The sequence below is a fragment of the Apodemus sylvaticus genome, chromosome 5 (genome assembly GCF_947179515.1).
Source record: "Apodemus sylvaticus chromosome 5, mApoSyl1.1, whole genome shotgun sequence".
Classification (NCBI taxonomy): Eukaryota; Metazoa; Chordata; class Mammalia; order Rodentia; family Muridae; genus Apodemus; species Apodemus sylvaticus.
Genome location: NC_067476.1, coordinates 149,411,922 through 149,437,083, shown reverse-complemented (window position 1 = coordinate 149,437,083; position 25,162 = coordinate 149,411,922). Strand labels below are relative to the sequence as shown.

Here is a 25,162-nt window from a genome sequence, read left to right as displayed (position 1 = left end):
CCCGATTCTCAGCCCAGTTATGCTGCTCCAGAGCCCGTGCTGCTGAGACGGAAGTGAGTGGGTTGTTCGGTGAAGGATGAGTAACCGCTGTAGACGGAGCACCTGCAGGGAGTGCAGGGCGCCAGGCTTTGTAGTATAGGTTTGGGGTAAATCCTGGAAGTCTTGGAGGCTGTGTGTACCGTGAAGCTTCCCAGTGCCCAACGGGGACATAGGCTGGACCTTTGCCCACAGTCTACTGATTTCAGTGTGGTGTGTTCAGTTTGTCCTGAGGGCTGGTGGAAATGGCTTCCCGAGAAGAGGTTGGCGGGTTGCAGGCTGTCCCTCAGTGACTGTTTTGAGGCTCCTTTGCTATAAGGTCATTTCATGTTGGCTGGAACAGAGAGACTAGCTCCTTCGCCTCCTCGGGTGAGTGTAGGGCCCTTCCCCCACTGTATCTACTCTGCTTCCGGGATGTTCAAGCCGACATTGACCTTTTGAGTGCACATTTTCCCCCACCTTCTGCCCACGTGCTTTCCACTTGTCAACATAACCTTCAGCTGTGCTGGAGCGTAGCGCTTGCATGGTCAATGAAATACTATTTTATTTGCAATTAAGTATAATTCAGCAATGAAACAGCTCTGCTTTCAAGCCAGGCCCTGCCTCTGCCTCCCGGGTAAGATTAATTATCTCTCTCTCCCCCCGGGTCTCATAACGCCGTGCACACACCTCTGCCCTTGTTCTCTGCTCCGTTGTAATTACGGCACCTTGCGTTATAATTGCCCCTTTACTTGTCTGCCTCTTCAGGTAGACAGAGTCGCAGCAAAGTCTGGGTTTCATTCATCTGGCATTGTGAGCCTCCAGCACACAGGCTGTGGCACTGAATAGGTAATTAGTGAAGAGACCAGTGAATGAAAATTACCTGCTTCATCTTCCCTCCCCTCCCCCACCGGATAGCCCCTTGAAGATTGTTCTTCAGACACCCCCCCACCCCCACACCGAGAAAAACATGGTGTAAGAAATAAGCCCAGTAGGTGCAAATAGAATTTCTTTATAAGGGCAGGAGCCAGAAGGGTTACAAAGCCCTGTGTATGTTACAAACAGTAGCCTGGAGAGCCTCTCGCACTCTCCCTTCCCTCTCCAGTGCACCCAAATCCTCACCACCCACCTTTGCCTCCTCTCCTTGCCTCCCTTCTCTGTGTCAGTGTGGTCTTTCCTTCAGACCCTCTGCAGTAGGCCTCTGAGAGGAACGCATTCCCCTCTCCTCGCGCCATAGGGTCAGCGGAGAGCCTAGGTCCTGCTCCTGCCTCAGCTTCCTACCCACCTTGGTGCATTAGCCCCAGAGCTGTCCCTCTCCTTGTGAAAATGGTCCAGACTCAGCATCAACGGCAGCAAGTGGGGGAGGGGAGTAACCACAAGAACGACTCCATGGTTGAACTTGGTCATGGGTGATGGCATCTCCTGTGAAAGCATACTTTATTTAAAAAAAAATTTTTTTACTGTTAATATGTGTGTGTGTGTGTGTGTGTGTGTGTGTGTACAGAATACAAGTGTTCATGCCATTGTCTTATGGAGGTCAAAGGAAGACGTCAGATGTCCTGCTCTCTGTCACTGAATTGAGCCAGGGTCCAGGCTGGTAGCCAGCAAGCCACAGTGACCGTCCTGTTCCTGCTTTCCACATCCTCATGGTTACGGATGCTTGCGACCATACCCATATCTTTTTCATGAGTGCTTGGGATCCAGACTCAGGCCCTCTTGTAGCCCTTCCCCACTGAGCTGTTTTTCCAGCCCCTGAAACATGGTTCTTCTGGGGGGAGCTGATGGAGAGGAAGTGTTATTTTAAAATGCACTAGATGAGGTGGGTATGTCTCCTAGTGTTGAAGTTGCCCCTCCTGTGAGCCCCACCCGAAGCCAGACCCAGGCCTTTGTGCCCAACCAGCATCATGACCTCTGCATTCAGCTAGCACCACGGACAGTTCCCATGGCTTTGGGAGAGGCTGTGGTGAAGGCTGCTGCTGCTGCTGCTTGGTTTCTACATACGGCAGTGTCTGAGGCCTTTAAGAGTCACCCATTCTTTGTACCACCAAGAGGGCCAAAGCCTGGTAGAATTTAGCTTCTGCCTGCGTTGGTGATCCAGCACCATAATCCTGGAGATGCTGAAATGCACGTTGCAGTATCGATGAGATGACCACAGTTAGACCTGGTATTGGAGAAGAGACGGCACAGAACAGGGTCAGTGATGACATGCAGACTTCACTTAATGCCAGACTAGATTCTCCTCCGTCCTCTCCCAGCCCGAGTGTTGTCTGTTCTCTGTAACTTTAACAGATCTTCCTTTTGGAGGATGCACGTGTGAGCCAAGTCGACATTCATCAGCAATCTCTCCTCCATCATTCCCTAGCAAAGGTTCTCTGCTCTGAATGCCATTTCTTCAGAAATGGCTTCCTGCTGAGAGGTGAGCTGTGTGTTCACCTACTGAGTCCAGAGCATGCTGTAGGGGCCTCCTAAATCTGTATCCTGTGGCCTAGCATTTCCAAGCCTTAGGTTTGTGCCTTGCAGAACTGCGTACAAATGGTCACCAAAAGACACATACAAGAATAGTCTTGGCAGAGCCATTTGTAATATCTCCATATGGAGATTACCCAAGTGCTCACCAATAATAGAATGCATGGGAATTATTTTGATGCATTCACACATTGTACTACAATAAAGAGGGTGAATGAAAACCATCAGAACAACAAACCTCACAAACATGATTTTGAGCGAAAGAAGCCAGACAGTCAAGAAAATGTATTAGGTATTAAAGTTACAAGACAGGCGGTGGGATGTACACCCAGTAAACTGCTTGCCGTACAAGTGAGCACCGGAGCCCATCCCAGCAGGCGCGTGAGAGGCAGCAGTGCACATCAGTAATGCCAACTCTGGGTAGGCAGAGACACGCAGGCTTCTGAGCTCACTGGTCCGTCAGTCTCGCCCTTCTGTGGGCTCTAGGCTCGGGGAAAGATTGTGTCTCAAGACAGAAGGGGGAGGGTATTTGAGGGAGACACACAGCATTGGCCTCAGGTCTCCATACATCTACACACACACACACACACACACACACACACACAGAGGGGGAGGAGAGAGAGAGAGAGAGAGAGAGAATGAATGCAATGGGTAGAACAGACTTCCTCTTAGGAGTCTGAGCAGTTATACTGCCCATGTGGTGGGTAGCTGGGTGTGGGCGGGGGAATCTTCTGGGCTTCAGGAAAGTTCTGTTTCCACATCTGGAAGCTGGCACTTTTATAATATTCATTAAGCTCTGACTGCCTAAAACCCATATACTACATAATTGTATACTTGTCTTTGTGTATATTATAATTCAACAAACAGTTGCTTTAAAAACATCTCCTGCCTCAGCTGGGTGTGGTTAATCCCAGCAGTGGGGAAGCTGTGAGTTCGAGGGTAACCTGGCATCTGTTTCAAGTATCAGGCCATCAAAGCTACACAGTGAGACCTTGTCCCCAAAACAAAATTCAGTCCAGAGAAGAAGAGAGGGTCTAAGGCTCTCTGTGCATGGTGACATAAGAAGTTGGTGTGTGGTGTGCTGGCCACACTTGGAAGCATTCTACCTAAGAGAATGCCAGGCTCACTGGGGGAAAGGGAAAGGGAACAGAAGTTTGAGGCTCGGGTTATAAATTAGGACCAGGTCAGAAAAGCAGTGTGCTACATACAGCCTTTGATGTATTCTGAAAGCTGTGGGGTGTCTCCAAAGTTTGTAACAAAAGAGATGGTGTGTTCTATAGAAAGCTCATGCAGGCCATAGGGGAGAGCTGGCAGGAAAGGACAGTTTTGTAGTGGACACAATATTTGGCATAAAAGAGGAAAATGGCAGTGAGATATTTTAAAATTCTGTGTATGTATGTGTGAGTGTATGTGTGTATGTGTGTTTATGTGAGTGTATTTGTGTATGTGTGAGTGTATGTGTATATGTGTGTGTGAGTATATATATGTATGTGTGTTCATGTGTGAGTGTATTTGTGTATGTATGTATGTGTGTGTGAGTGTGTGTATATATGTGTGAGTTTATGTGTAAAGTTCTGTGTATGTGTGAGTTGTATGTGTGTATATGTACATATATATATGTGTGTGAGTGTATGTGTGTATATATGTGTATGAATGTGTATATGTGTATGTAAGTTTGTGTATGTGTATGTGAGTATGTGCATATATGTGTGTGTATTTGTGTATATGTGTATTTGTGTGTGCGTGTGTATGTTGTGTGTATATATGTGTATGTGTGTGTTTGTGTGTGTATGTGTGCATGTGTGTGTGTTTGTGTATATATGTGTATGTGTGTATGTGTGTATGTGTGTATGTTTGTGCGTGTATATGTATGTATGTGTATGTATGTGTGTATATGTGTATATGTGTGTGTTTGTGTGTATGTATGTATGTGTGTGTATGTGTGTGTGTTTGTGTTTCAGAGATGGGGTCAAACTCAGAGCTTCATATGTATTTTTAAAATGCTCTACTGGACCACTGGACCACACTTCAAGCCCCTTTCTTGCCATAGAATCTCACTGTATTACTCAGGTTGGCCTTGAACTCACATTTTCCCACTCCAGCCCCTAGAGTGCTGGGATGGCAGATATAATCATCCCCCCATGCAGAGCTGAGGGGGGAAACAGGGACAAATGGATGAGCAGCCTACTCAAAATCACATAGCCAATTGTATGGCTGGAGCCAGGGTGAAGGACTCAGGCAACCAGGCTCTAAAGTCTTCTTCAGGTAGACACTGCCGTGTCCTGAGGATGCTGCAGATATCTCAGTGAGCATCTGTGGACCACAGAGCAGGAAGCATAATAGCTAGACATGGCAGACATGGCCACTGATACATCCTCCCCCCCACCCCCCGGAGCCCCAGTTGTCCGCTGAACTGAGAAGGTATTGGTCTGGAAAGTCCTTATGTTCACTTCAAGTAGAGCTTAACTTGGCTTCAAGGGAAGGCGGCTTCTGATAGCTCTGGGTCGAAGATGGCGTGGTAAGGATCTTCATGGAAGTTTTGTGATTACTCGGCGTGTCCTTGGAGACACAGCCAGAGGTACTGCCAGACCTCTGGACCCCACGGATGGATTCAGCCCTCAGTTTTCAGGAGGATTTGAAAGCTCAGCCAGGCAAGGCAGGGGAAGCTAAACCTACCGGGAATAACGAGGCCCGGGGAGAAGTCGGCCACAGAGAAAGTAATGCCATCAGAAAAGACAGCAGTGTGCTGGAGCTTGCTGTCTCTCTCATCCTGGCTTTAATTACTGACTCACCCAGAGCTCCTTTGTACCTTGGGGTTCATAGGCTGCTATGTGGGCCTACAGTGGACCCCACAAAGTGGGATTAGACACTCGTTGTAGGACTAGTGGCGGCTAGCGACAGAAGACCTGGGGGCCTGGGACAAGTCGTGGAACCTCTCTGTGTCAGGTTCTCTGTAAAAAACAAAGATGGCCACATTCACCTGCAGTGAAATGCCCAGGTGAGGAGTAGCTCGCCACCCCCCATCCCCCACCTCTGTCCTCCTCCTCAGCCTCCAGTGGCTGAGGATGCAGGGTCTGCTCCAGCTCTGGTCCTGGTTTCACGCTCCATCTAGCCTGTCTGATGTATGTCTGGATACATTACTGAACGACTCTGAGCTCTGCTTCTTTGTTGTGAAATTAGGCTATAAGACTTGCCTCTCAGAGGCACTGTGGATTGAATTACGTGTCTAATAGTGCACAGAACAGGGTAACAGCTAAAAATAATCGTGTCTGCTCTCATAATTTGTCATTATTATTTTCCTGCTCTTTGTAAATGCTCTTAGAAAAAGATGCATTAAGCCGTTCCTGGTCGGTATGAGCAACTTGAGTAATATTCCCTTGCTATCTTTGCTGGAGACATGTAGTTTTCTCAGGGACATGTGTTTACCCAATCTAGTAAAACACAAATTTAGTGGGTTGGGCAGCTGGGTGGTGCCCTCAGTGCTACGTGGATGCAAATGAGATCTGATCTCACTCTGTCTACACGGGGTTGGCATGCCCCTGCGCCAGTGTGCACAGAGTCCATGCTCCAGTAGAGGTAGAGATCAGGGGTCAGCTCAGGAACTGGTTAGGAAAAATTTCCTTGGGAGAGATGGGCTTTGAACTCTGTGGTGAGATTAGTGAATCTGTTTTAGTAGTTCGTTAACAATTTGTCTTTGGGGGCTGGAGAGATGGCACTGGCTGCTCTTCCAGAGGACCTGGCTTTGTTTTTCCAATACCCAGTAACTCCAGCTCCAGGGGAGTCTGATGCCTTTGGCCTCTGCTGACACCTGCACTCATGTGCATATAACCCACATACACAGGCACACACCTACATATCATTAAAAACAACAGCAACTATATCTCAACTGAAGAACAGACCTGTACGAGGGCACCGGCAGGGTGGTTCCACCAGGAAAGGTGTTTGCTGCCTAGACCCAGAGCCCACATGGTAGAAGCAGAGAAGGGCCTGGGAGAAGGAGACAGAGAGAGAGAGAGAGAGAGACAGAGAGACAGAGACAGACCTGGCAAGGGAATCAGAAAGACCTGGATTTGGCATCAGCTCTGCCCTGAGCATCTGTGGATATCTCTGTGTTTTTAGAAATGTTACTTTTAGATACAAGGGTTTGCATTGTAGCCTAGGCTAACCACAAATTTGCATTTCTCCTGCCTGCATATCCCAAGTCCTGGCATGGCCACTGGGCACTGCCACACCCAATGGAAGTCACTTTCCCGTCTCCACTCTCTTCCTGGGTAAAGTGGAGTGGCAACTCTGTCAAGGTCATTGTGAGAATTAAGTGGGCCGATGGCATTGACATGGTAATAATAATACCCTGGTGACAGCCACCTTTGCTGCGTGCTGGCCTGCGTCACTAGAATGTCCAGAGGATGAAATCCTATTACATTATTGCATAACCTATTACGTTTATTTTAATCTTTTATTAGATTTGTTCTTTCACACACACACACACACACACACACACACACACACACACACACACACACAGTACATTTCTGGTTGCTGCTATTTCCCTCCCCATTCCTATTACCCCACCCCCTCTCCATCAGCCCATTCCTGTACCCACATCTTTCATGTGCACACTTTTGTGTAGCCTGCTGAGCTTAACCTGAACAATCTGTGTGACCATGAGTGTAGGACTGTCCATTGGAGCACGGTGGGCTCATCCCTGGGTACACAACTGGAAAAAAAAATTGTGCTCCCCTTTCAGAACCCATCAGTAGCCGATCGTTCTATGGGGAGGATCATAGTGCTGTTGGCCCCTTTCGAGGCTACTATTGGCTGTCGTCAATGACAGACTTGTGCAAGGGCATTGCAGGGTGCCCTGCTGATGATGACATTGGCAGTGTCACACCGTAACCTGATATATATAATGCTCACCGCACTTCTAAGAATTGTGTGCTGTTACTCTAAGTCTGTGACAACCTGGGATACGGAGTGCCTAGTATGGGTGTGGCTCAAGGATAGACTCTAGGGAATGCTTAGATGTTTGGTGGATGGGGGGGGGCAAGGGGAGGAAATGAGGATGGGGAATTCTGGGGATGGGTGCTCAGCATGAGCTGCCCAGCCAGGCTGAGGGGAAGGAGGGAGGCTGTGTGGGAACTGATTTGAGACAGAATCAGTGCCATTGCTGGTCTGGAGATTAAATTTAATTTGTCAGGACAGGAAGAGCCATTGTAAGGCTTGAAGTAAGGTCATGGCATGGTTAGAGCTGTGATCTATTTGTGAATTTATTTGTATTTTAGTTCCATTTATATTGTGGACTTAATGCATTTAACTATTTAAAAAAAAAAGAAGAAGAAGAATCCAAATGACAAATAAGCGCACAAGAGAGAAATAAAATCTCCCCAGTGTGTCAGAGTCTAAATTGGTGAGGCTGTTTGGCCGAGTCAGCTAAAGCAGAGCGAACATCTACCCTGTGACCCTGCAGCTCCACTCTGAGGTACATTTCCAGAAGACACAGGTGCAGACTCCGCCCCGCCCCCCCCCAGCCCCCAGAACCTTCCACTAAACTAACCACAGCAATGCATCCCTTCATAGCCTCAAACTCGAGAAAAAGCCAGCCAAAGCCCACCAGAGAGTGCGTAAGCAAGCTGTGTCTGGACCACCCAGACAGTGCGTAAACTAGTCATACGAAGAGACGGAGAGACGAGCATAGATCTCAAAGGTAGAAACGAGCAGATAAAAGCAGCCTCTTCTCACCAGAAAAGACTCACGCCTTACACCTTACGTAACAGCGAGAACCAGGCAAGAGGAACTGCTGCGGTCAGAGCCCGGTGTGGTGGCTGGGCTCCTCGGGGTCCGAGTGACACTTACTGCTTGTTTGTTTAAATCTATGCTGATTATACTATGCTCCCTAGTTTGTAAAATTTCACCGAGCTCTACTCTTACTGTGTGCACTTATTCTTAGATTAAAAAGATATAAAAAATGGTCTTGGACTCACTCCTTCTAACAACCACACCCCAGTTACTCACCATTGGCTTTTTAGTTCGTATCTTCTTAGATTTTTCTCTTCACATGAATAAGAATAAAGATGAATTGTTCTCTTTTCTTTTTCTCCCCCTACACACACACACACACACACACACACACAAACACACATACACAGAAGCACACAGACATGGGTGCACATGCACACACACATACACATGCGTGCGCACGCATACGCACAGCTATCTATAGCTTTACAGAAATGGCACCATGTTTTGCATATTGCCTGCAACCTGCTTTTTTAACTTACCAGTGTGCTGAGGGAGCCAGTCTGTGTCACTGCAGGCGCAGACTGAGTATTTTCAGCAGATACCCGCTCTTTTATTGTGGTGATGTGTTATTTAATTAGCCGGGTCCTTCATCGAAGGGCCGTTAACTCCAGCATCCCATTGAGGTGAACAGGCCGGTGGGAAACCCCTTGGTGCACTGCTCTGTGTTCTTCTGTGAATGGACAAGAGTGGAAAGCTTCGGTCTGAAGTCTTGGTTCACTCTGCTAATGGCTTGTGGGTAGTGGGTTGGAAGTGGCTCAGAAGCCATTTAGAGGTCAATCTTGAGGTAACAAGGGTACTTGGCTGTGAAGATGGTCAAGAAAGGAGATGACAGTCTGAGGGACAAAGACTTTGCAAACCCTGGGATGCAGTGAGGGAGAGAAAAGGGCTCTGCGTTCCTGGGAGGCTCTGAGTCTGGGTGAGAGACGGATGGGAGACTTAGTGGGAGAAGAAAGCCCACAGTGTGAGATTTGTTTAGTGTGGTAAGTCCAGGAGGCCTTCGTCTCTTCCAGGTGCCGATGGAATGCAGTCGCAATAAAGACAGGCTTAGAGGTTGTGATTAGAGTGTGGGGCTTATTTGTGTAGGGTGGCTCTGAGGTTGTGGGGAAGTGATGAAACACACACACACACACACACACACAGAGAGACAGAGACAGAGACAAAGAACTGACAGTGACAGAGAGAGGCACACACACACACAGAGAGACAGAGAGAAAGACAGAGAGACCAAGAGTAAGACACAGAGAGATACAGAGAGACACACACAGAGACAGAGTTAAAGACAGAGAGAGAGGTAGAGAGAGAGATGAGATTTTTCTGCCAAGGATACATGGATGATAGGGCCTAATGCATATAGAAGCCAATGGGGCTGTGAACATCAAAGGCTATGACCAGATCCAGTAGAATTCACTGTCAAAGATGTGAAAGAAAGAGGGAGTGGGTAACTCTGCCTCAAAGGCAGAAAGAAATAGTTGTCCTAAGCTAGCCCGCATCGCTGTTGACCACCATTGCTGTGTTCACGACATCTTGCACCAGCAAGGGCTGTTACACATACAGCGTAGTGAAGAAATGAGGCATCCATACTCGTTTATTATACATCAGGTGGTCAGTTTCACTTTGGATACCCAGAGTTTACAGAACATGAGCTCTGAGCCCCACAATGGAAATTGTGCGTGATGGCAACAGTGTCTACCACCTCTGGGAAGCTTCCTCCATGATTAGTCTACTACATAGTGACACTTTTGTCCTCTTTATCTCTGGAGGGGAATGTGTCCCTGATCCCATTGTGACCATATCTATGTTCCCCCAACTCTCCGGCTGTATAGCCCGCCCATCCTGATGTGATCTTTCTCAGGATTAGACTGGAAGATGTCTCCTCTTCATGTTAATCTTGGGAGCATCTAGAAGAGGAGGAACATCTTTCTCCCAAAGAGTTAAGAGCCCGAGACAGCATCAACAGGAGGTGACAGAAGCAAGGGTTGGGTAGCTGAGGGTAGATGCTGAGCATACCTCGTTTGCTCAGATTCACAGAGAGTCTTCAGCGGGAGAGTGCAGTGTGGTTGCACAAACACCAACCAGGCAGCTGGGGAGGGTAAACTGGGAAGTGTCGTGAGGTCATCCTCTCTCTGCAGTGGCTGTAGCTACTTCTGAGTAGCACCTACTGGGTGCCAGGCCTGGTGGCATTAAACCTTCACATCTCCACAAGCGAGCAGTCTGGTCTTCGCAGCCATCGCCTGAGCTATCCTAAAGATGGTCAGGCTCCCTGTGTGCTAAATCCAGCTGGCATGAGGCCCAGGAGCCTGAGTGTGAGGTTCCTTGAAGGCTACAGGCTGTCACTGACATGAGATACACACCGGCCTCCTCAGCCCCAGAGACTGAGCTGTTTGTCATGCTGGACTCTGGGTCAGTTTGTGACAGTGACAGGGGGACAGTGCACGGTGTTCAGGGATGGGGGTTTGGGGATGGGACAGTGTCTGAAGCATGTCTGCCAGCCATGGGCCTGCAAACTCATGGAAGATTGTTTGCTCCTGTGTGCGACTGTGCATATCTACATGTGTCTATGTGTAAAAGGGACATTTCTCTCATCTGGATGTGTTTTTGAATTTATTTCTGGCCCTGTCCCTATCTCTGTACCTAATATGAATAGAGGAACACAGAAGTGGGAATGGGGGTGCTGGTTAGAAAAAAAAATGAATGCAGACAGACAGGAGCTCACTTCTGTCACATGTTCATAGACACCAGGTGACACGCAGAGAAATACATATTGTTGCCTCTCCTCAGTGTGCTTTCCCCAGTGAGTGTGTGTGGATGTCCTAAGGATGCACATCTGGTGTACTCAAATACTCTCAGACACACGTCACACACACATAGACACTCAGATGACAGACATGCACCACCTAGTTGCCCTCAGACCCACAGACCACAGGTAGCCACGAGCGGAAACACAAACACATTTAGATTCCTTAGTTCTTGTGTGTATGTGTGTGTTTCTCTGAGTACTCAGGCTCCTAGGAGACACGAACATGTGAGCACACACTTTGGCAAACATACATAACTTCGATAATTTCCACATGTGTGTATGAGACTCCCGGGGTTCAGAGACCATGATTCCACCACAGTACTGGGAAGAGGCCAGCAGAGGAGGCGTGGTGGTCCACCTGCTTCACCTCACCGGCTCTGTGAGCCAGTCCCTGACTTGTACACCATTGTCTTCCACACTGAAGCAGGGAGAGTAATAGGAACCTCGACTTCATGAGGAAACACTGTGGTTTATCCAGCAGTCACCTGTTGAACACCCTCCCACCCCACCCCCACCCCCTGACCCCCAGCGAACTCAACAGTCCCTGGCTCAGAGTCTCCCATTGATGAGGGAGGGGCTGGTAGGTGTTCATAGGAGGCCTTCAGTGAGAGAGTCACACAAGATGGAGGCAAAGGAGTAAGTGGATGGTCGGGAAAGGCATGATGGGAAGGAATTCCAAGCCCTGCAGCTCTCCCATTTTACAAACAAATGGAGGCCCGGGGAGGCAGAACACTTCCTGCACTCTCTAGCTAGTGGGAGAGGCATTCAGGATTTGAGTCGGCCATGTGCCTTCAAAGCCAGTGATCTTAGTGGTGACCAGTGAGGGTGACTTTGTTCTCTAGGGAATAGTTGCCCATGTCTGCAGACATTTTGATTGGCACAGAGTCGCCACTACATCTAGTGGCAACATGGTAGGATGCCACCCACCATCTCCCTGGCATGGAGAAGCCCTGGCCTGAACGCTAGAGAGCACCCGAAAGAATATGGCATTTCAGAGTGGGTGCTTAAGATGTTATCAGCAAAGGACAAGGGGTGTTCGGAGGAAACTGCAACCAGTTAACGAAGCTCCAGATAGAGTTGTGTGCTGGCTGGGGGGGGGGGGGGGGGCGTGAAGAACACCTTGTACCCCAGGGACAGTGGGCACGGGTGAGGGGGGATCAAGGACATCGGTGGGCTGGTTAGGCTGCCACTTGGCTGCCCTGAGCTGCTGAGCCACTAACCAGACAAGTTCTTTCTCTGTCCCCCTCCCCCCACGCCGACCCCATGTCTCCCCCCACCTCTTTCGGCCCCCGTGTTCCACAGCAGACAGCCGGAGACTGAAGGGTGCCATCCAGAGAAGCACAGAGACAGGCCTGGCCGTGGAGATGCCCAGCCGGACGCTACGTCAAGCCAGCCATGAGTCCATCGAGGACAGCATGAACAGCTATGGCTCTGAGGGCAAGTAAGTATGGCCCCTGCATCTCCCCAGTCAGTGGAGGGAGGGAGGAGGGCTGAGCGAGCTCCCGCAGGAAGGCAGGTTCCGTGGGTCGGTGGGTTTTTGCCTAAGCCTCTAGGGCCTTCAGAAGAAACCAGTGAGGTACAGAGCCTAGGTTTTATGCATCATAATCCCTACCATTTTAGAGCTGTGACCACAAACAGGGGACATCCTTGAGCCTGTTTCCTTATCTGTAAAAGAAAGCAATAACATCAACCACCTTGACTTTGTGACAGCTCGTGTTAGCTGTCAGTTTTACTGGATATAGAATCACCTAGGAGACAGGCCCCCAGGCATATCTGTAAAGAATCATTTAGTCTCTGGGCTGCCTGTCAGGGTCATATCAGTTGGGTTAATTGAATTGGGAAGACCCAAACTCAAAGTGGGCGGAAGCATTCCTTGGGTGTAGGTCGTGGGCTGCATTAAAAAGGAAACAGCTAAGGCTGAGCATGCTAGCACATACCTTTAATCACAGCACTTGGGAGGCAGAGGCAGGAAGATTTCTGTGAGTTCAAGGTCAGCCTGGTCTACAGAGTTCCAGGATGGCAAGGGCTATATAGTAAGACCTTTACTGAAGAGAGAGAGAGGAGGGGGAAGGGGAGAGGGAAAGGGAGAGGGAGAGGGAGAGAGGGAGAGAGGGAGAGAGAGAGAGAGAGAGAGAGAGAGAGAGAGAGAGAGAGAGAGAGAGAGAGAGAGAGAGAGCGCTACCTTATCCCTAGCAGCCATGGCCTTGTGCTTCCTGACTGTGGAGACCACGTGACTTTCTGCTGTGGTGGCCTATACCCTTGAACCTTGAGCTGAAGTCAACTCTTCTTCCCTAAGTTGCTTGTGACACAGCAACATGAGGAAAATAAACCTAAGATGCAGACATTATGAGGATTAAGTATTTACAGTCTGTGTAATCCTGAGTTAATATGTATAAAGAACAGAGGACAGTGCTTGGCACCTGCTGTATACCATGCTGCTAGATTACCCAGAGAGAGGAGTCACTGTGGTTCAGCAGTTCGTCCTTATTGTTTAATTTGCTTTGGTTTCGTAAGTCCCAGTTGGGTTTTACAAGTCCGAACCAGGGCTTGATAAAGGCTCACGTACCTCAAGTCTTGAGATCCTTGTCAGAGTTTGCCTTCAGGACTGCACCCCAGGATCTGGGGATGTGTTACAGAATACAGGTGGTGGGGCTCTCCATCCCAGCCACCCAATCAGTATGTCTGGGAGGAAGTCAGTTTTCCAGCTACCCAGAGAAACCCATCTAAGCTAGGGGCCTTTCACACACATGGGAACCTTAGGGGAAGTCTTGGGGTTTGCCTCCTCTGATGAACAGACAGACAAACAGACTCACACAGTCATATAAACCTACTCTTCTCAGATCCACTCCCCCTCCCCCCCCCCCCCGCCATACCCATCCTTAGCCCATCCTGGTCAAGAATCTTAGATTCAAAATAACTCCATACTGTACAGAGAACCCGGCATTCAGGGGTCCCGAGCTTGCCTTGGGCCGCAGAGCCACTACTGTCTGGAACTCAGGAGTCCTGACTCCGATGCGGAACTCACTCTACGCTACCACATTGCTTCACCTTTCCAATTGTCCTCTAAGGGCCCTGGGGTGTCGCATTCCCTGTCATTGCACATGAGGAATCCGAGGCTTGGGAAAGGGCAGGTCTGTGCTATCTGTCTGTCTGTATAGGCGTCTGCTGCACATGGCTATGCAAATGTAAAGGAGCTGAAATTTAAAATAAGCCATCCTGCTCCTGTGATGCTAACTATTCCGGTGCTGGTGGCAGCACATGGTTCGTGGCAGCTGTATTGAGTAGAGCAGGGAACAACCGCATTTCGTCTTCCCGGAGGGTTTTGCTGGATCGCACTGACTGAGTAGCTAACCCCTCGCCACTGCAGACTGGGTGCAGACTCCAGCCAGTGTGGGGTGGCATGGGACTTGGCCTCTGCCCTTCATCTGCCCTGCCTCTCAGCTGGGCTCCTGCTGGCAGAAAGCCTTGTCCCCTCCCCAGCCCTCCCCCTCTCCCATACTGGGCAGCTCAGCCCTTATGAATGGACCTGGACTTGGCAGAGCTGCTCTCCGCCCACCTCAAGGGACACTTTCCTGTGGGAGGGAAGAGGGGTGGACAGCAGGAGAGAGAAGAGGAGAAACATGAGGGAATGGCGGGTAGGGGAGATGGCCTGCATTTTGTATAACCACATGGATGGGCTTAGAATCCGTTATCTAGGCACCTGGGAGCAATGCCCTTCCTTCTCTCAGGTGCCAGTCCCACTCAGGAGGCCTGAGGCCCAGTCTTGTTGGGCCTACTCCTACTGCCATGTTGGGTGTTTGTCCTTGGATGCATCTTTGATCTCTAGCCCAGAAGACATTTATGTTGGGCTCAGGAGATTAAAAGACCCAGGTCCCGGGGAAGCAGTGTGGTGCCGTAGGTAGCAGGCAGGTACATTGAAGCTGCGGTCCTACATCACAGAAGAGAAAAGGAGCGCTCGGTCCATCACAGAACCCCCACAGGGGGAGTGTAGTAAGAGGACATTATGAGGAAGGAAGGAGGCGCTTCCTGCTTGTGGGTTTGGAAAGGGGTTTGGGGGTGGTTGGCTTGAAGATGCTTCCAGGGACCGGCGAGTCCAACTGCATTACAGACAAGGTCAAACAGACTCAGCAGTTAGGCAGCCCTGGCCCATCCGTGGGTTGTGCTTCTTTGTGGCCATGCAGCTTTGGGAGAGTCACCTCCTCTCGGAGCCTAGAAAGGGGGTGAATAGAAAGGGGCAGTAGTGAGGGTGACTGGGCGGCCGTATGAGAAGCACCTAGAACAGTGACCAGCACATGGCTAGCGAGGATGATGGTCACTGATAGTGCTGTCTGTTGTTAATCCAGCCACTGTGAGCTGTGGGATTTGCTGTTTGGGGTCAATTGCCTCCTAGCAGACAGGGTGAGACGTCCCAGATTCAAACCAGTCTCCAGAGCATGAGTGAGTGCCCAGCAGGTATTGGCTGTTAGTGACCATTAAAAGTTTGAGGAGGCTGAGCCAATCTGAAGAGGGATCAAAGGTCTGGACGATACTGTTTCCAGCAGTGGGGCCAGAGAATAATCAGTACATGGCTACTTTAATATGCCATCTGCCATTAGAGAAAGGAAAGAGGTGGAGGGACTTTGTGTCCTTGGTGGCATCAGCAGCCTACTTGACCACCCCAGAATTAACAACTTCTAGAGACTTAGAAGGGGTTCGATCTTGTCAGAGGCCAGCCAGGTGCTGCCAGCCCACCCCGTCCCTGGATGAAGAGGGGACAGGAGACGATTCAGCCACGGCCATTTTCTTCTGTTCCTTAGGTATTTGGAGAGCTGGTTAGACCCAGCTGCCAGGCTCTGAAACAGGAAGGGGTGTGAGTGCCCGCCCCTCCTCCCACCCCTTGGGCTCTTGCCAGCCCAGCAGATGCTCACAGGGAGCCAGCCTCACTTGAGGAGCCCCACAAGGCTGCTGTCCTTGGTACTGCTAGGGTGGACCACTGAGCACCAGCTACCGGGCACAGAAAGGCAAAGGGGCCGCCCACGTGGGTTTCCATGTCAACCCATGTGATTAGGCATCTGTAGTATGCCAGATAGCTAGGCTGGCCACCATGAAAATTATGTCTCCTGAGAGTTTCCACCGTAGGGCACTGGCCAGTCAGCTAGAAACTAATACAAAAGGCAGGTATGAAGATCGGTGGCCAAGTGTGATCCCAGCTGGGTCTCGAGATACAGAAATACTAACAGTTCTGTCGGTGAGTATGCTGTGGGCTGCAGGTGACAAAATCCCAGTGGACAGTGGCTTCATTCCTTGCTATTCAAGGTCCAGAAGCAGCAGCAGCAGTACACCCTGGATGCCTGATAGAAATACACAACCTCTGGCTCTGTCCACACCTATTGAGTCAGAATCCATGACACCAAGGCCCCCAGCTGGTCTGTGTGCACACTGTCAGACGCCCTGGCTTCATGGCCATAGCAGCCGTACAGACGCTGCCCAGAGCTTTGTGCAGACACTGTGCCAAGGGCTTTGACCTGTGTTGACTCAGTTAATCCCCCACAACTGTGGGATGGTGGGATGAATGCTAATAGCCCCACTTATAGAAGAGAAAATGCCAGGGAGGGTAGCTTGCCCAAGGTCACAGGGCCAGGCAGCAGCCGAGCGGGGATTTATGTCCAGGCGTCTGCCCAATTACACTCACCCCCTTCTCTTATTAAATTGTCGCATGCATGAATATTCCTGTAGGCAGATGATTCCGGTGGATTGGGAGGCCCGCAAGGCCACCACAGTCACAAAGTCCCTCCATCTTCCTCCTGTGCAGGCCTTGTGTTATCTTCTGGAGTTTGGAAAGAACTTCCTGTTCCAGGGCCTCTTCCTGCCACATTCCAAATTGGAGATTTGTTTGTTAAGGCTGGAGAGGCTAGAGTCAGAACAGGGTCATCTCATTCAGACAAAGGGCACAGGCTAGAGGTCAAATCCAAGAAATGGCCCTGAGGATAGTACACACACACACACACACACACACACACACACACACACACACTACTCCTGCCTCTAGTCCCAAGACACTTCCTACCTGCCTGTCTACCTTAGATTGGTTTTCTCAGAACTAATCATCTCAGACCTCACCTGTGAATTCAGTTGGAAGGAGTTTACTTGACACAGGATTCTGGAAAACACTATGCGAGAACTGGGCAAGGGAGAAGTTCAAGGTGTGTGCTGTGTGGTGCCAGCTTCCCCCATGGGCAGCTCGGTCCTGAAGGGGAGACTGGTAGCCAGCACAGAGCAGGTCCTGGATGCCACCTCTCAGCAGGTTCCTCCTCCTCATGGTGGCTACACCTGGTCAAGGGGCTAGAGGAATTCTTTGGGGTTCAGGAAACATGGGCAGAGGCACACAGGGATGGCCTTAGGAATGGCAGATGGCTCAGCAGAGCTTACCCCTCTGAGTGCACAGGACCCCCAACCTTCCAGCTATCCCAGCAGAGACCCTCTGGACTGATGCCTATCTTCTATTCCTTCCCTAACCCGCAGTGATGTGCCCATTTTGTCTCTTGAACCATCTATTTCTCCCATTCCCATCCACGGGGGCCTTAGCCAAGGCGCCCATTGCTCTTGCCCAGACTCCTGCAAGGCTCAGTTTTGGTCCAGACTCTACAGTCTGTCATCCTGCTGAACTCTCACATCCTCTCTCAGTCCACCTCCCCCAGCCTCCCAGGCTCATGTCTTGCCTCACGTCTCGCATCCATGGCTCCTTCGCCTGCACTCCTGTCCATATTCCTCTGCACTCTGTGAAGAGTTAGCGTATTCCTTTAACTCACAAGCCAATGCCAGTTAATTGGTAGTGACTCCCACGAGTGCTGTGTTGAGGAGGATCTTGGAGCCAAATTCAAGCCTGGTTGGGGTGCTGCAGTTGATTAATAATGTCTGCTCTGGCATAGGCAGGAAAAATGGAATGGCTCACCGTCTACCATTTCTCTGGCTAGATCGGCAGCTTGCACACCCCTGGCCTTTCCAGCTACAGTACTCTCTACTGCCTACTATAATTGTTGCCCATGTATCTGTCTGCCCCACTAAGACACTGAGTTCAGTGTCTGGCTGGTCCACAGTTGGTGTTCTCAGATTTTGATGACTAGGTATGTAGGACAGAAGCAGCTACACATTCCACTCCTTTCCGTCCTGCCTGTCCCTTTCATCTCATAAAAGCCAGGGATATAGTGTCCTCTCAACCTAGTAACCCCCAGAGCTGCCTTCCAGTCCCAGCTGCTTCTTCCTCTGTCTGTTGTTGTCCTGAGGTGTCTGGGTCACTCTGCCCACAGCCAGGCAACATAGCTTGTGAGCTCATGCAAGGTCATTGCAACCCAGGCTCAGGGTTGCCGGATCACAGAAGGTTCAGGAGATCAGCAGATAGCAAGAAAGCCCTCTCTGCCCGTCTACCTGGGCTGCTTGACAGTCACCGTGACTAGTCAGCGTGGAGAGTTGTGGCTGTGGGCTAAGAGGAAGGAGTTAGGTTTTTATAAGCACCAGGCTCTGCCGAGTGTTTGATTGTGGCAGGCTCTACCCTCAGGTATTTATCCCATTTAATACTCAAGAGTTATTTCTTCCTGTTTTGCTAGAAAGAAAATCAAGGCCCAGGAAGGTAAACCATGGGTCTCAGTACCTAGTGAGCAGTGGAGGCAGGGTGCGACCCCAGGCCTGCCTGACCCCAGAGTTCGAACTATAGATCCCCCATGTTCTGCTCTAGGGACACGGGGACATTAGCCTTTCCTGCCTGAGGCCTCCAAATCCATGGGTACAGCCGACCATGGAAAAAAATATTTCGATGAAAAATGGTGTCTGTGCTGACGATGTTGTACTCGTTCATGTGTCTTCTTGTCCTCCTGAACTAGATAGTAAGGTCGAGCATTTGCATAGAATTTACATAGTGTTAGGCATTATTAGCAGCCTAGACAGGATTTAAAGTCTACAGGAGAATGCACATAGCTTATATGCAAATACACCATCTTATCCAAGAGAGTTGAGCACACTCCAGGTCTGATATCCAGGAGAAATCTGGGAATTAATACCCTGGGCATGACGGGAGTAGGTGGGGGGTGGAGGGCGGGGTCAGCTGTGTCTTCTAATGGTTAAGAAGTTGGACTGGAGCCAGACAACTGGGTTTAGAGTCCCAGATGAGCCACTTTGTAACCAAGTGATCTTGGTTGGGTTACTGTTACTCTGTGTCTTACTTTATCCTTCTCTAAAACAGACATTGATTAAATTTTACAAAGGTGTTGGATTAACCGAGTTAACATTGGTCAGTTAATATTATCAGGCTTGGCTCGTGACAAGCTATTGAAAAATGAAAAGCAAATCCTTGGCTCTGTGTAGGATCCCCATCCTCGGGGAGGGGCAGGCTTGGAAAAGTCTGGACTAGGGAGTTGGAGTCTACATCATGTGACATAGTGTCTCCTAGCCCATGTTCAGCCTTGCCACCATGCTGGTTTTGAAAAACTGGGATTTGTTTGTACACAGTTGAAGGGTTGGGGAACAATGTGAACTTCATGTGGATTCCGTATGTGCTTGGACAGGTCGGGTTTTGTCCATGGGCAATGGAGGGTGAATGCAGAAGCCATTTTCACCAAGGAATTCACATATTCCCAATAACTGAGGCTGCCTCCATTATCCAAGTTTTAGGATCTGCTCTGGTACAATTGCCCCATCTGGTCTCAGCCAGCCCTCTCTTGCCCAACAAATCAGAGAAGGCAAACCTTTCCAGGTAGTCAGCTATCTATCTTCAACTTTGTTAAGGTAAAGTACCGTATTTACTATAATACTTTGGCCCTTCTCGACCATTGAAAGTGTATTAAATTCTATACCATATTTACTAGGTTCCTTCTCTCCTCACCTACACCTTTCTATGTGACTCTATCCTGTTTTCTTCCTAACCTATGATCCTTACTGTAGGATTTTTATAGGACTGCACATTTGCCTTATTGCAGAACTGCTGAACTGTAGGTGAGGCGAATCTGTGTGGAGGTGACTGGGTGGAGAGCTATGCATGGAGTCAGCAGGGGGCAGTGAGTGAATGAGCAGGAAAATGGACTTCCAGAACCCTTCAGAACCACAGCCTGTAATTGCCGTGAGGCCGCGTGGCCTTTTAATTGTTGATGCCATTAAGTCAGGTGATCCAACTGGAAAAGAGAGCAGAGCCAAACCTGTAAATTACCCAATTACTTCTTTAACTGCCAAGAACACTAGGTCCAAGCTGAGCCCGAAGGTTAATAATAAAAGACAAATGGATTGCCCGCCACAAACAAAACTAATAGAATTTGAGTTGCAGGAAATCACATTTCACCATTAAAACAAAATAAAAGGCCAGCGAAACAATGGGTGAAACCCTGTTTCGAGGCTCTGCCTCTGCCTGTGTAGCTCCTGCTGCCTTCCCCCACTCCCGTGGCCTGTGCTTGGGCCCAGGCTCCCAGATGCTGCTCTGCCAGAAGCGGAGGAGGCTGGGCTGGGCTGGGCTGGGCAGGGCAGTAGGGGCTGGCAGCCATGATGCCCTTGCTATGATTGGTTTTGGAGAATCTATGAGTGGACCTATGCTATCCTAGCCATTCCTCCCCAGCAGTTCAGCAAGACAGGCATTCTTCATTCTTGCTTTATACGTGAGGAAACTGTAGCCCAGAGAGGTGAGAAAACCCAGGGGAGACAGCTCAGTACATGAAGTCACTTGTGGCCAAGCCTGACAACTTGAGATCAGTTCCCAGGACCTATGCCGCAGACCTCAATGGCTGTCCTTAACTCCAATGGCTTGGGAGTTTGGCAGGGAACATTTCCTGAGCTCCTGTTGTATACAAGGACTATTCTGTGCACCTTCCAGTCAGCAAGCTCTCTCATGTCCCTTTGCTAACAGATCCTGTGCAGAGCCTGGAAAGAGATACAGCCCAACATGGCACAGGCAGGCACACTGTGCACAAGGCAGAATGATCTTGTTAAGATCATCAGCCGAAGTGTAGAGATTTGCTGGGAGTCAAAGGCAGGTGGGCCGGTGGGACAGACATCTGATTGATTAGCTGGCCTTCTCCAGGCCTCCAGGGAAAATCCCAGGGTGGCCACGGCCTCCTGCAGAGTTGACCCTCTAGCCAGTGGAGGCCAGGCATACTGTGCCTCTTGCCCCATGGATGCTGTTTCTGCTAGCTCAGGGTGGCAGCTTGGTGCCTTGGCAGCCAGTGAGGCACCCTGGGATGGGAAATCAGGCAGCCGCCCAGATATTAGAAACAATTACCGCTAATTACCAGGCCTGCCAATTCCCCATTGTCTGCCTGCACTCCACCAGGAATCAAGGAGCAGGCGATGAGGATGTTAGAGGAAACTTTCAATTTTGGTTTGCAAAAGGCTTCGAGTGGCTCGGGAGCTGGGCACCTTCCTTGCCTCTAAAACCACAAGGCCGCACTACCTCTCTTTCTCAGTTTTAGAGCCCACATCCTCCTTCCAGACTAGATCTGAGATCCTTCAGAGTGCTGGGAAGGTAGGGTGGAGAGACACAGGGTCACAGAGCAAAGCTCACATCTCAGCTGTGAGGGCTCTAGTGTCAGCCTCAGGGTGAGCAAGTCAGGCACTGGTTTTGTAAGAAATGGCAAATACACACTTTAGTCTGCAAACATTTAAGTGAGTGTTTTGTTTGTACTTTCTTTATAAAAAAATAATAATATACACTTCTGTTGAATGAAGATAATAGTTCCAGGAATTTACCTGCCTGGCTCTAGTGCCAGGCCGCCTCTCTTTCTGAAGCTCACCCAAAGACTCAGCTAGAATAGGAGGCCATGCCAGAAATCAACACTGGGAGCAAGAAGAAATCTCATAGGAGGGGTATGCTAATAAAGAGTAGGGTCCTTCTCCCCCACAGGCAGCCAAAGCTTGAGGGTGCTGTGGAAGATCAAGACACCCCAGCTGCAGGCCACTCCCAGTTGTCTTCAGTTGGATGTTGTCTTTGGGGCAAGATGGAAGGGGTTAGCCCTTAGCGGCTTCCTTCCTGCTCTGCATATAAGCATAAAGCATTGCCACAGCCAGAAGAGATGCCCTCAGACTGTGTGGCTCATGGGAGAGAGGGCAGCTGAGAGTGCAGAGGTGCATGCTGGGAGGACAGGGTTAGCCAGTCACTACCTGCAAGGCTTGAGTAGTTACTGCTCTTTCCAGCTCATCTGTCAAGTGGGCCCATGGATAATACAGACCAAGGACTTGAAGGCTCACATGAACTTATACCCGTAGCAAATGCTCTTAGACCTCTGGCGGCCCATAGTAAGGGTTGTTCATTTGCTCTGAGTCAAACCCCCATTTTCTGGTTTGTTGAGGGTTAGTCTTCTCAGGTGGTTCAGGGATTTCCAGAGGGTTATATCTATGTCCTAGACACAGAGTACATGTAGAGAGAATTCACAGAAAGGGCTAAAACAACCGAACAGCCAAACTACACGCCCTTGGTATCTGCAAGTTGCATCTGTGGACTGAACCAGCTTTGACTCAAAATGATTTGAAAAGGCATCCCAGAAAGTTTCAAACAGCAAAACATGAACTTGCCACATGCCTCTCATGGTAATGAGAAGACACACATGGAATGGTGCACACATGTGCATGGTGGTAGCACCTGCATTTTCTCGCGCCACCCTCCCCACCATGTTCCCAGCATGTGAGCATCGTTTGGTTTGTTCATGCTGTCTCTGGGGCCGTCATATCTGTACTGTGCGTGTATGAAGTTTCTATGTCATTATTCCTAAACAACAGAGCATAGCAACTATTACCATGTGCAATGGCACATGTCTTATGCAATCTGTCCATGATTTAAAGTACATGAGGGGTACATGAATAGGTCTATGAGGACACAATCAATCCATCCGTCTTATAGGAAGGACTTGAGCATCTGTGCATTGTGGTATCTCTAGGGCTTCTGGAACTGGAATAAACCCATTGTGGGTACCAAAGGACAACTGGTTTAATAAGGTAGAGAAAGCACAGACACGGAGCCCACTTTTTAGCTTACGGCATCCCACACCTTCCAATGGACTGTCTCCATAGCATTTGCCACCTTCTTTCATGGTTTATAATTGGTATTATTTTTAGATGTTTGTTTTGTTACTTATGTGTATTCATGTTTGGTCTGGACAAATGAATGTGTACTGTACACGCACACACACACACACACACACACACATGTGTGGGCATGCATGCCTGATGCCCACAGAGGTCAGAAGAGGACATCAGATCCTCAGAAACTGGAGTCACAGACAGTTGTGAGCCACCACATGGTGCTCGGAATCAACCGTGAGTCCTTGCGTGAACAGCCAGCACTCTTGACCACCGAGCTGTCTCTCCAGCTCACTGATGCTATTTCCTGTTATGTCCCGATGAGGGCACAAATCACTGCCTGCCTTGTTCCCTGATGTGGTCTGTGTTCACGACAGTGCCAGGGATGTGCTACAAACTGTTTGGTGACTGGATAAACCGTGCTGGCTGGCTGAAATGCCAGCATCCTTGCCGGACTTTCAGTGGTGGTCTACATAGTGAGTTCCAGGTCATCTAGGGCAACACAGAGAAACCCCATCTTGAAAAACCAAACCAGACATGCAAAACCAACCCATCACCACATCCTTTTCTTCTTGCAGTCTTAACTATGGAGGACTTTGTCTGGCCTCAGACGCCCAGTTCAGTGACTTCCTGGGGAGCATGGGGCCAGCGCAGTTTGTGGGCCGCCAGACCCTGGCTACCACCCCCATGGGTAAGTATTTGAAGCCCTGCGCCCTCCCTCCTTACCCTTGCCTGTTGGCACCATGTTCCAAGCACCTGACTTAGCGCCTGAGTCCCGTGGTCCAGCCCTCCACAGTGCCTGCCCCTTAAGTGTCCAAACTGCAGTTGTAGGACATTGTGTGCTCCTGTTTGGGCTGGGAGTGGACGCCCAGGGACAGCAAGGCCCAGCTGGAGCTTGCGGTCCACTTTCTAGCATCCTCCTCTCTTGCAGGGGATGTGGAGATCGGCTTGCAGGAGCGGAACGGTCAGCTGGAGGTGGACATCATCCAGGCTCGGGGACTGACTGCCAAGCCAGGCTCGAAGACTCTGCCAGGTGTGGGGATGTCTGAGAGAGAAATCTGGTGCGGCCCAGCCCACTGAAGTGCTTGGAGGGAGAGAGAGCCATCGTTCTTGTTTATCATTATGCCCTGCTACCTAGCAGAGTACTTGGCACACAGTGGGGCCCAAAGAGCATTTGTGGAGAGGTTGGCAAACGAATGTGGAGGGTGGTGTGGTGGGCAAGCCGTGGACTGAGGGAGGAGACAGCAAAGGGAAGGAAAGGCAGACAGGACTGAAAGAGACACACCCAGCCGAGACCTCCCAGGGTACGCACCCAGACATGGCTACGCATGCTAGCCACCCTACACCTACTTGCTTCGTGGCTCCTCCCCATATTCCTGGGGGTCCCCAGAAGCAGTGATTGACCTTTCTCTGTTACACCTAATACCCCCAGTTTGAAGGAGCAGCCTAGAACCCCGCCTTCTGCCTTCTGTCCCTAGCTGCCTATATCAAGGCCTATCTGCTGGAGAATGGTGTCTGCATTGCCAAGAAGAAGACCAAAGTGGCCCGTAAGTCACTGGACCCATTGTACAACCAGGTGCTTCTGTTTCCTGAGAGTCCCCAGGGCAAAGTCCTGCAGGTGAGAGAGTCCTGTGTGCATGCATGTGTGTGTGAAGGGGTGTTCCTTGGGGGCAGGGACTCTCAAGGGCCTTACCCAGGGGAATTGAGGCACTGGAACTGATTCCCACCTGCAGCTTCTTGTGTCACAAATGGGTTTGGTCCCTCTTGAGTCTTAGCTGTTTCATCCCTGGAACACATGGGAGAAGGGATGAACTAATTCCCCAAATTTGTCCCCTGAGCCCCTTACGGATGCCATCTCATGCACACTCCATGTGTGCATGCATGCACACAAAGTTAACTCACTCCAGCCTGAGGAGGCTGGAGAGATGTCTCCAGAGTGATTGCAGCTCTTCCAGAGGACCCAAGTTCAGTTCCCAGACACCTGTCATTCTAGCTACAGTGATCCAGTGTGTTCCCCGCTGGCAGCAGTCCTACGATCCCCCATAGGCAGCAGTACAC

General features: G+C 49.9%; 1 protein-coding gene and 1 long non-coding RNA gene across 4 annotated transcripts in view; one reads left to right on the top strand and one right to left on the bottom strand.

Annotated features, from left to right (window-relative positions):
• Nucleotides 1–25,162, top strand: part of Rims4 (regulating synaptic membrane exocytosis 4) — a 55,635-nt gene that overhangs the window by 28,894 nt on the left and 1,579 nt on the right. For 2 of the 3 annotated variants that reach the window (XM_052184226.1, XM_052184227.1), the window contains 4 exons: nt 12,383–12,518; nt 23,683–23,795; nt 24,036–24,137; nt 24,583–24,722. In XM_052184226.1, the coding sequence (XP_052040186.1) occupies nt 12,383–12,518; nt 23,683–23,795; nt 24,036–24,137; nt 24,583–24,722 (491 nt within the window). Of the gene's footprint in view, nt 1–12,379; nt 12,519–23,682; nt 23,796–24,035; nt 24,138–24,582; nt 24,723–25,162 lie in introns of all 3 variants that reach the window. The other variant, XM_052184225.1, reaches the window with a different exon arrangement.
• On the bottom strand, nt 1,488–8,594 carry LOC127686220 (uncharacterized). Its single transcript, XR_007978057.1, has 3 exons — nt 8,494–8,594; nt 5,274–5,432; nt 1,488–2,176 (listed from the first exon to the last, which is right to left on the bottom strand). It is a non-coding gene; the product is annotated as an uncharacterized LOC127686220 (long non-coding RNA).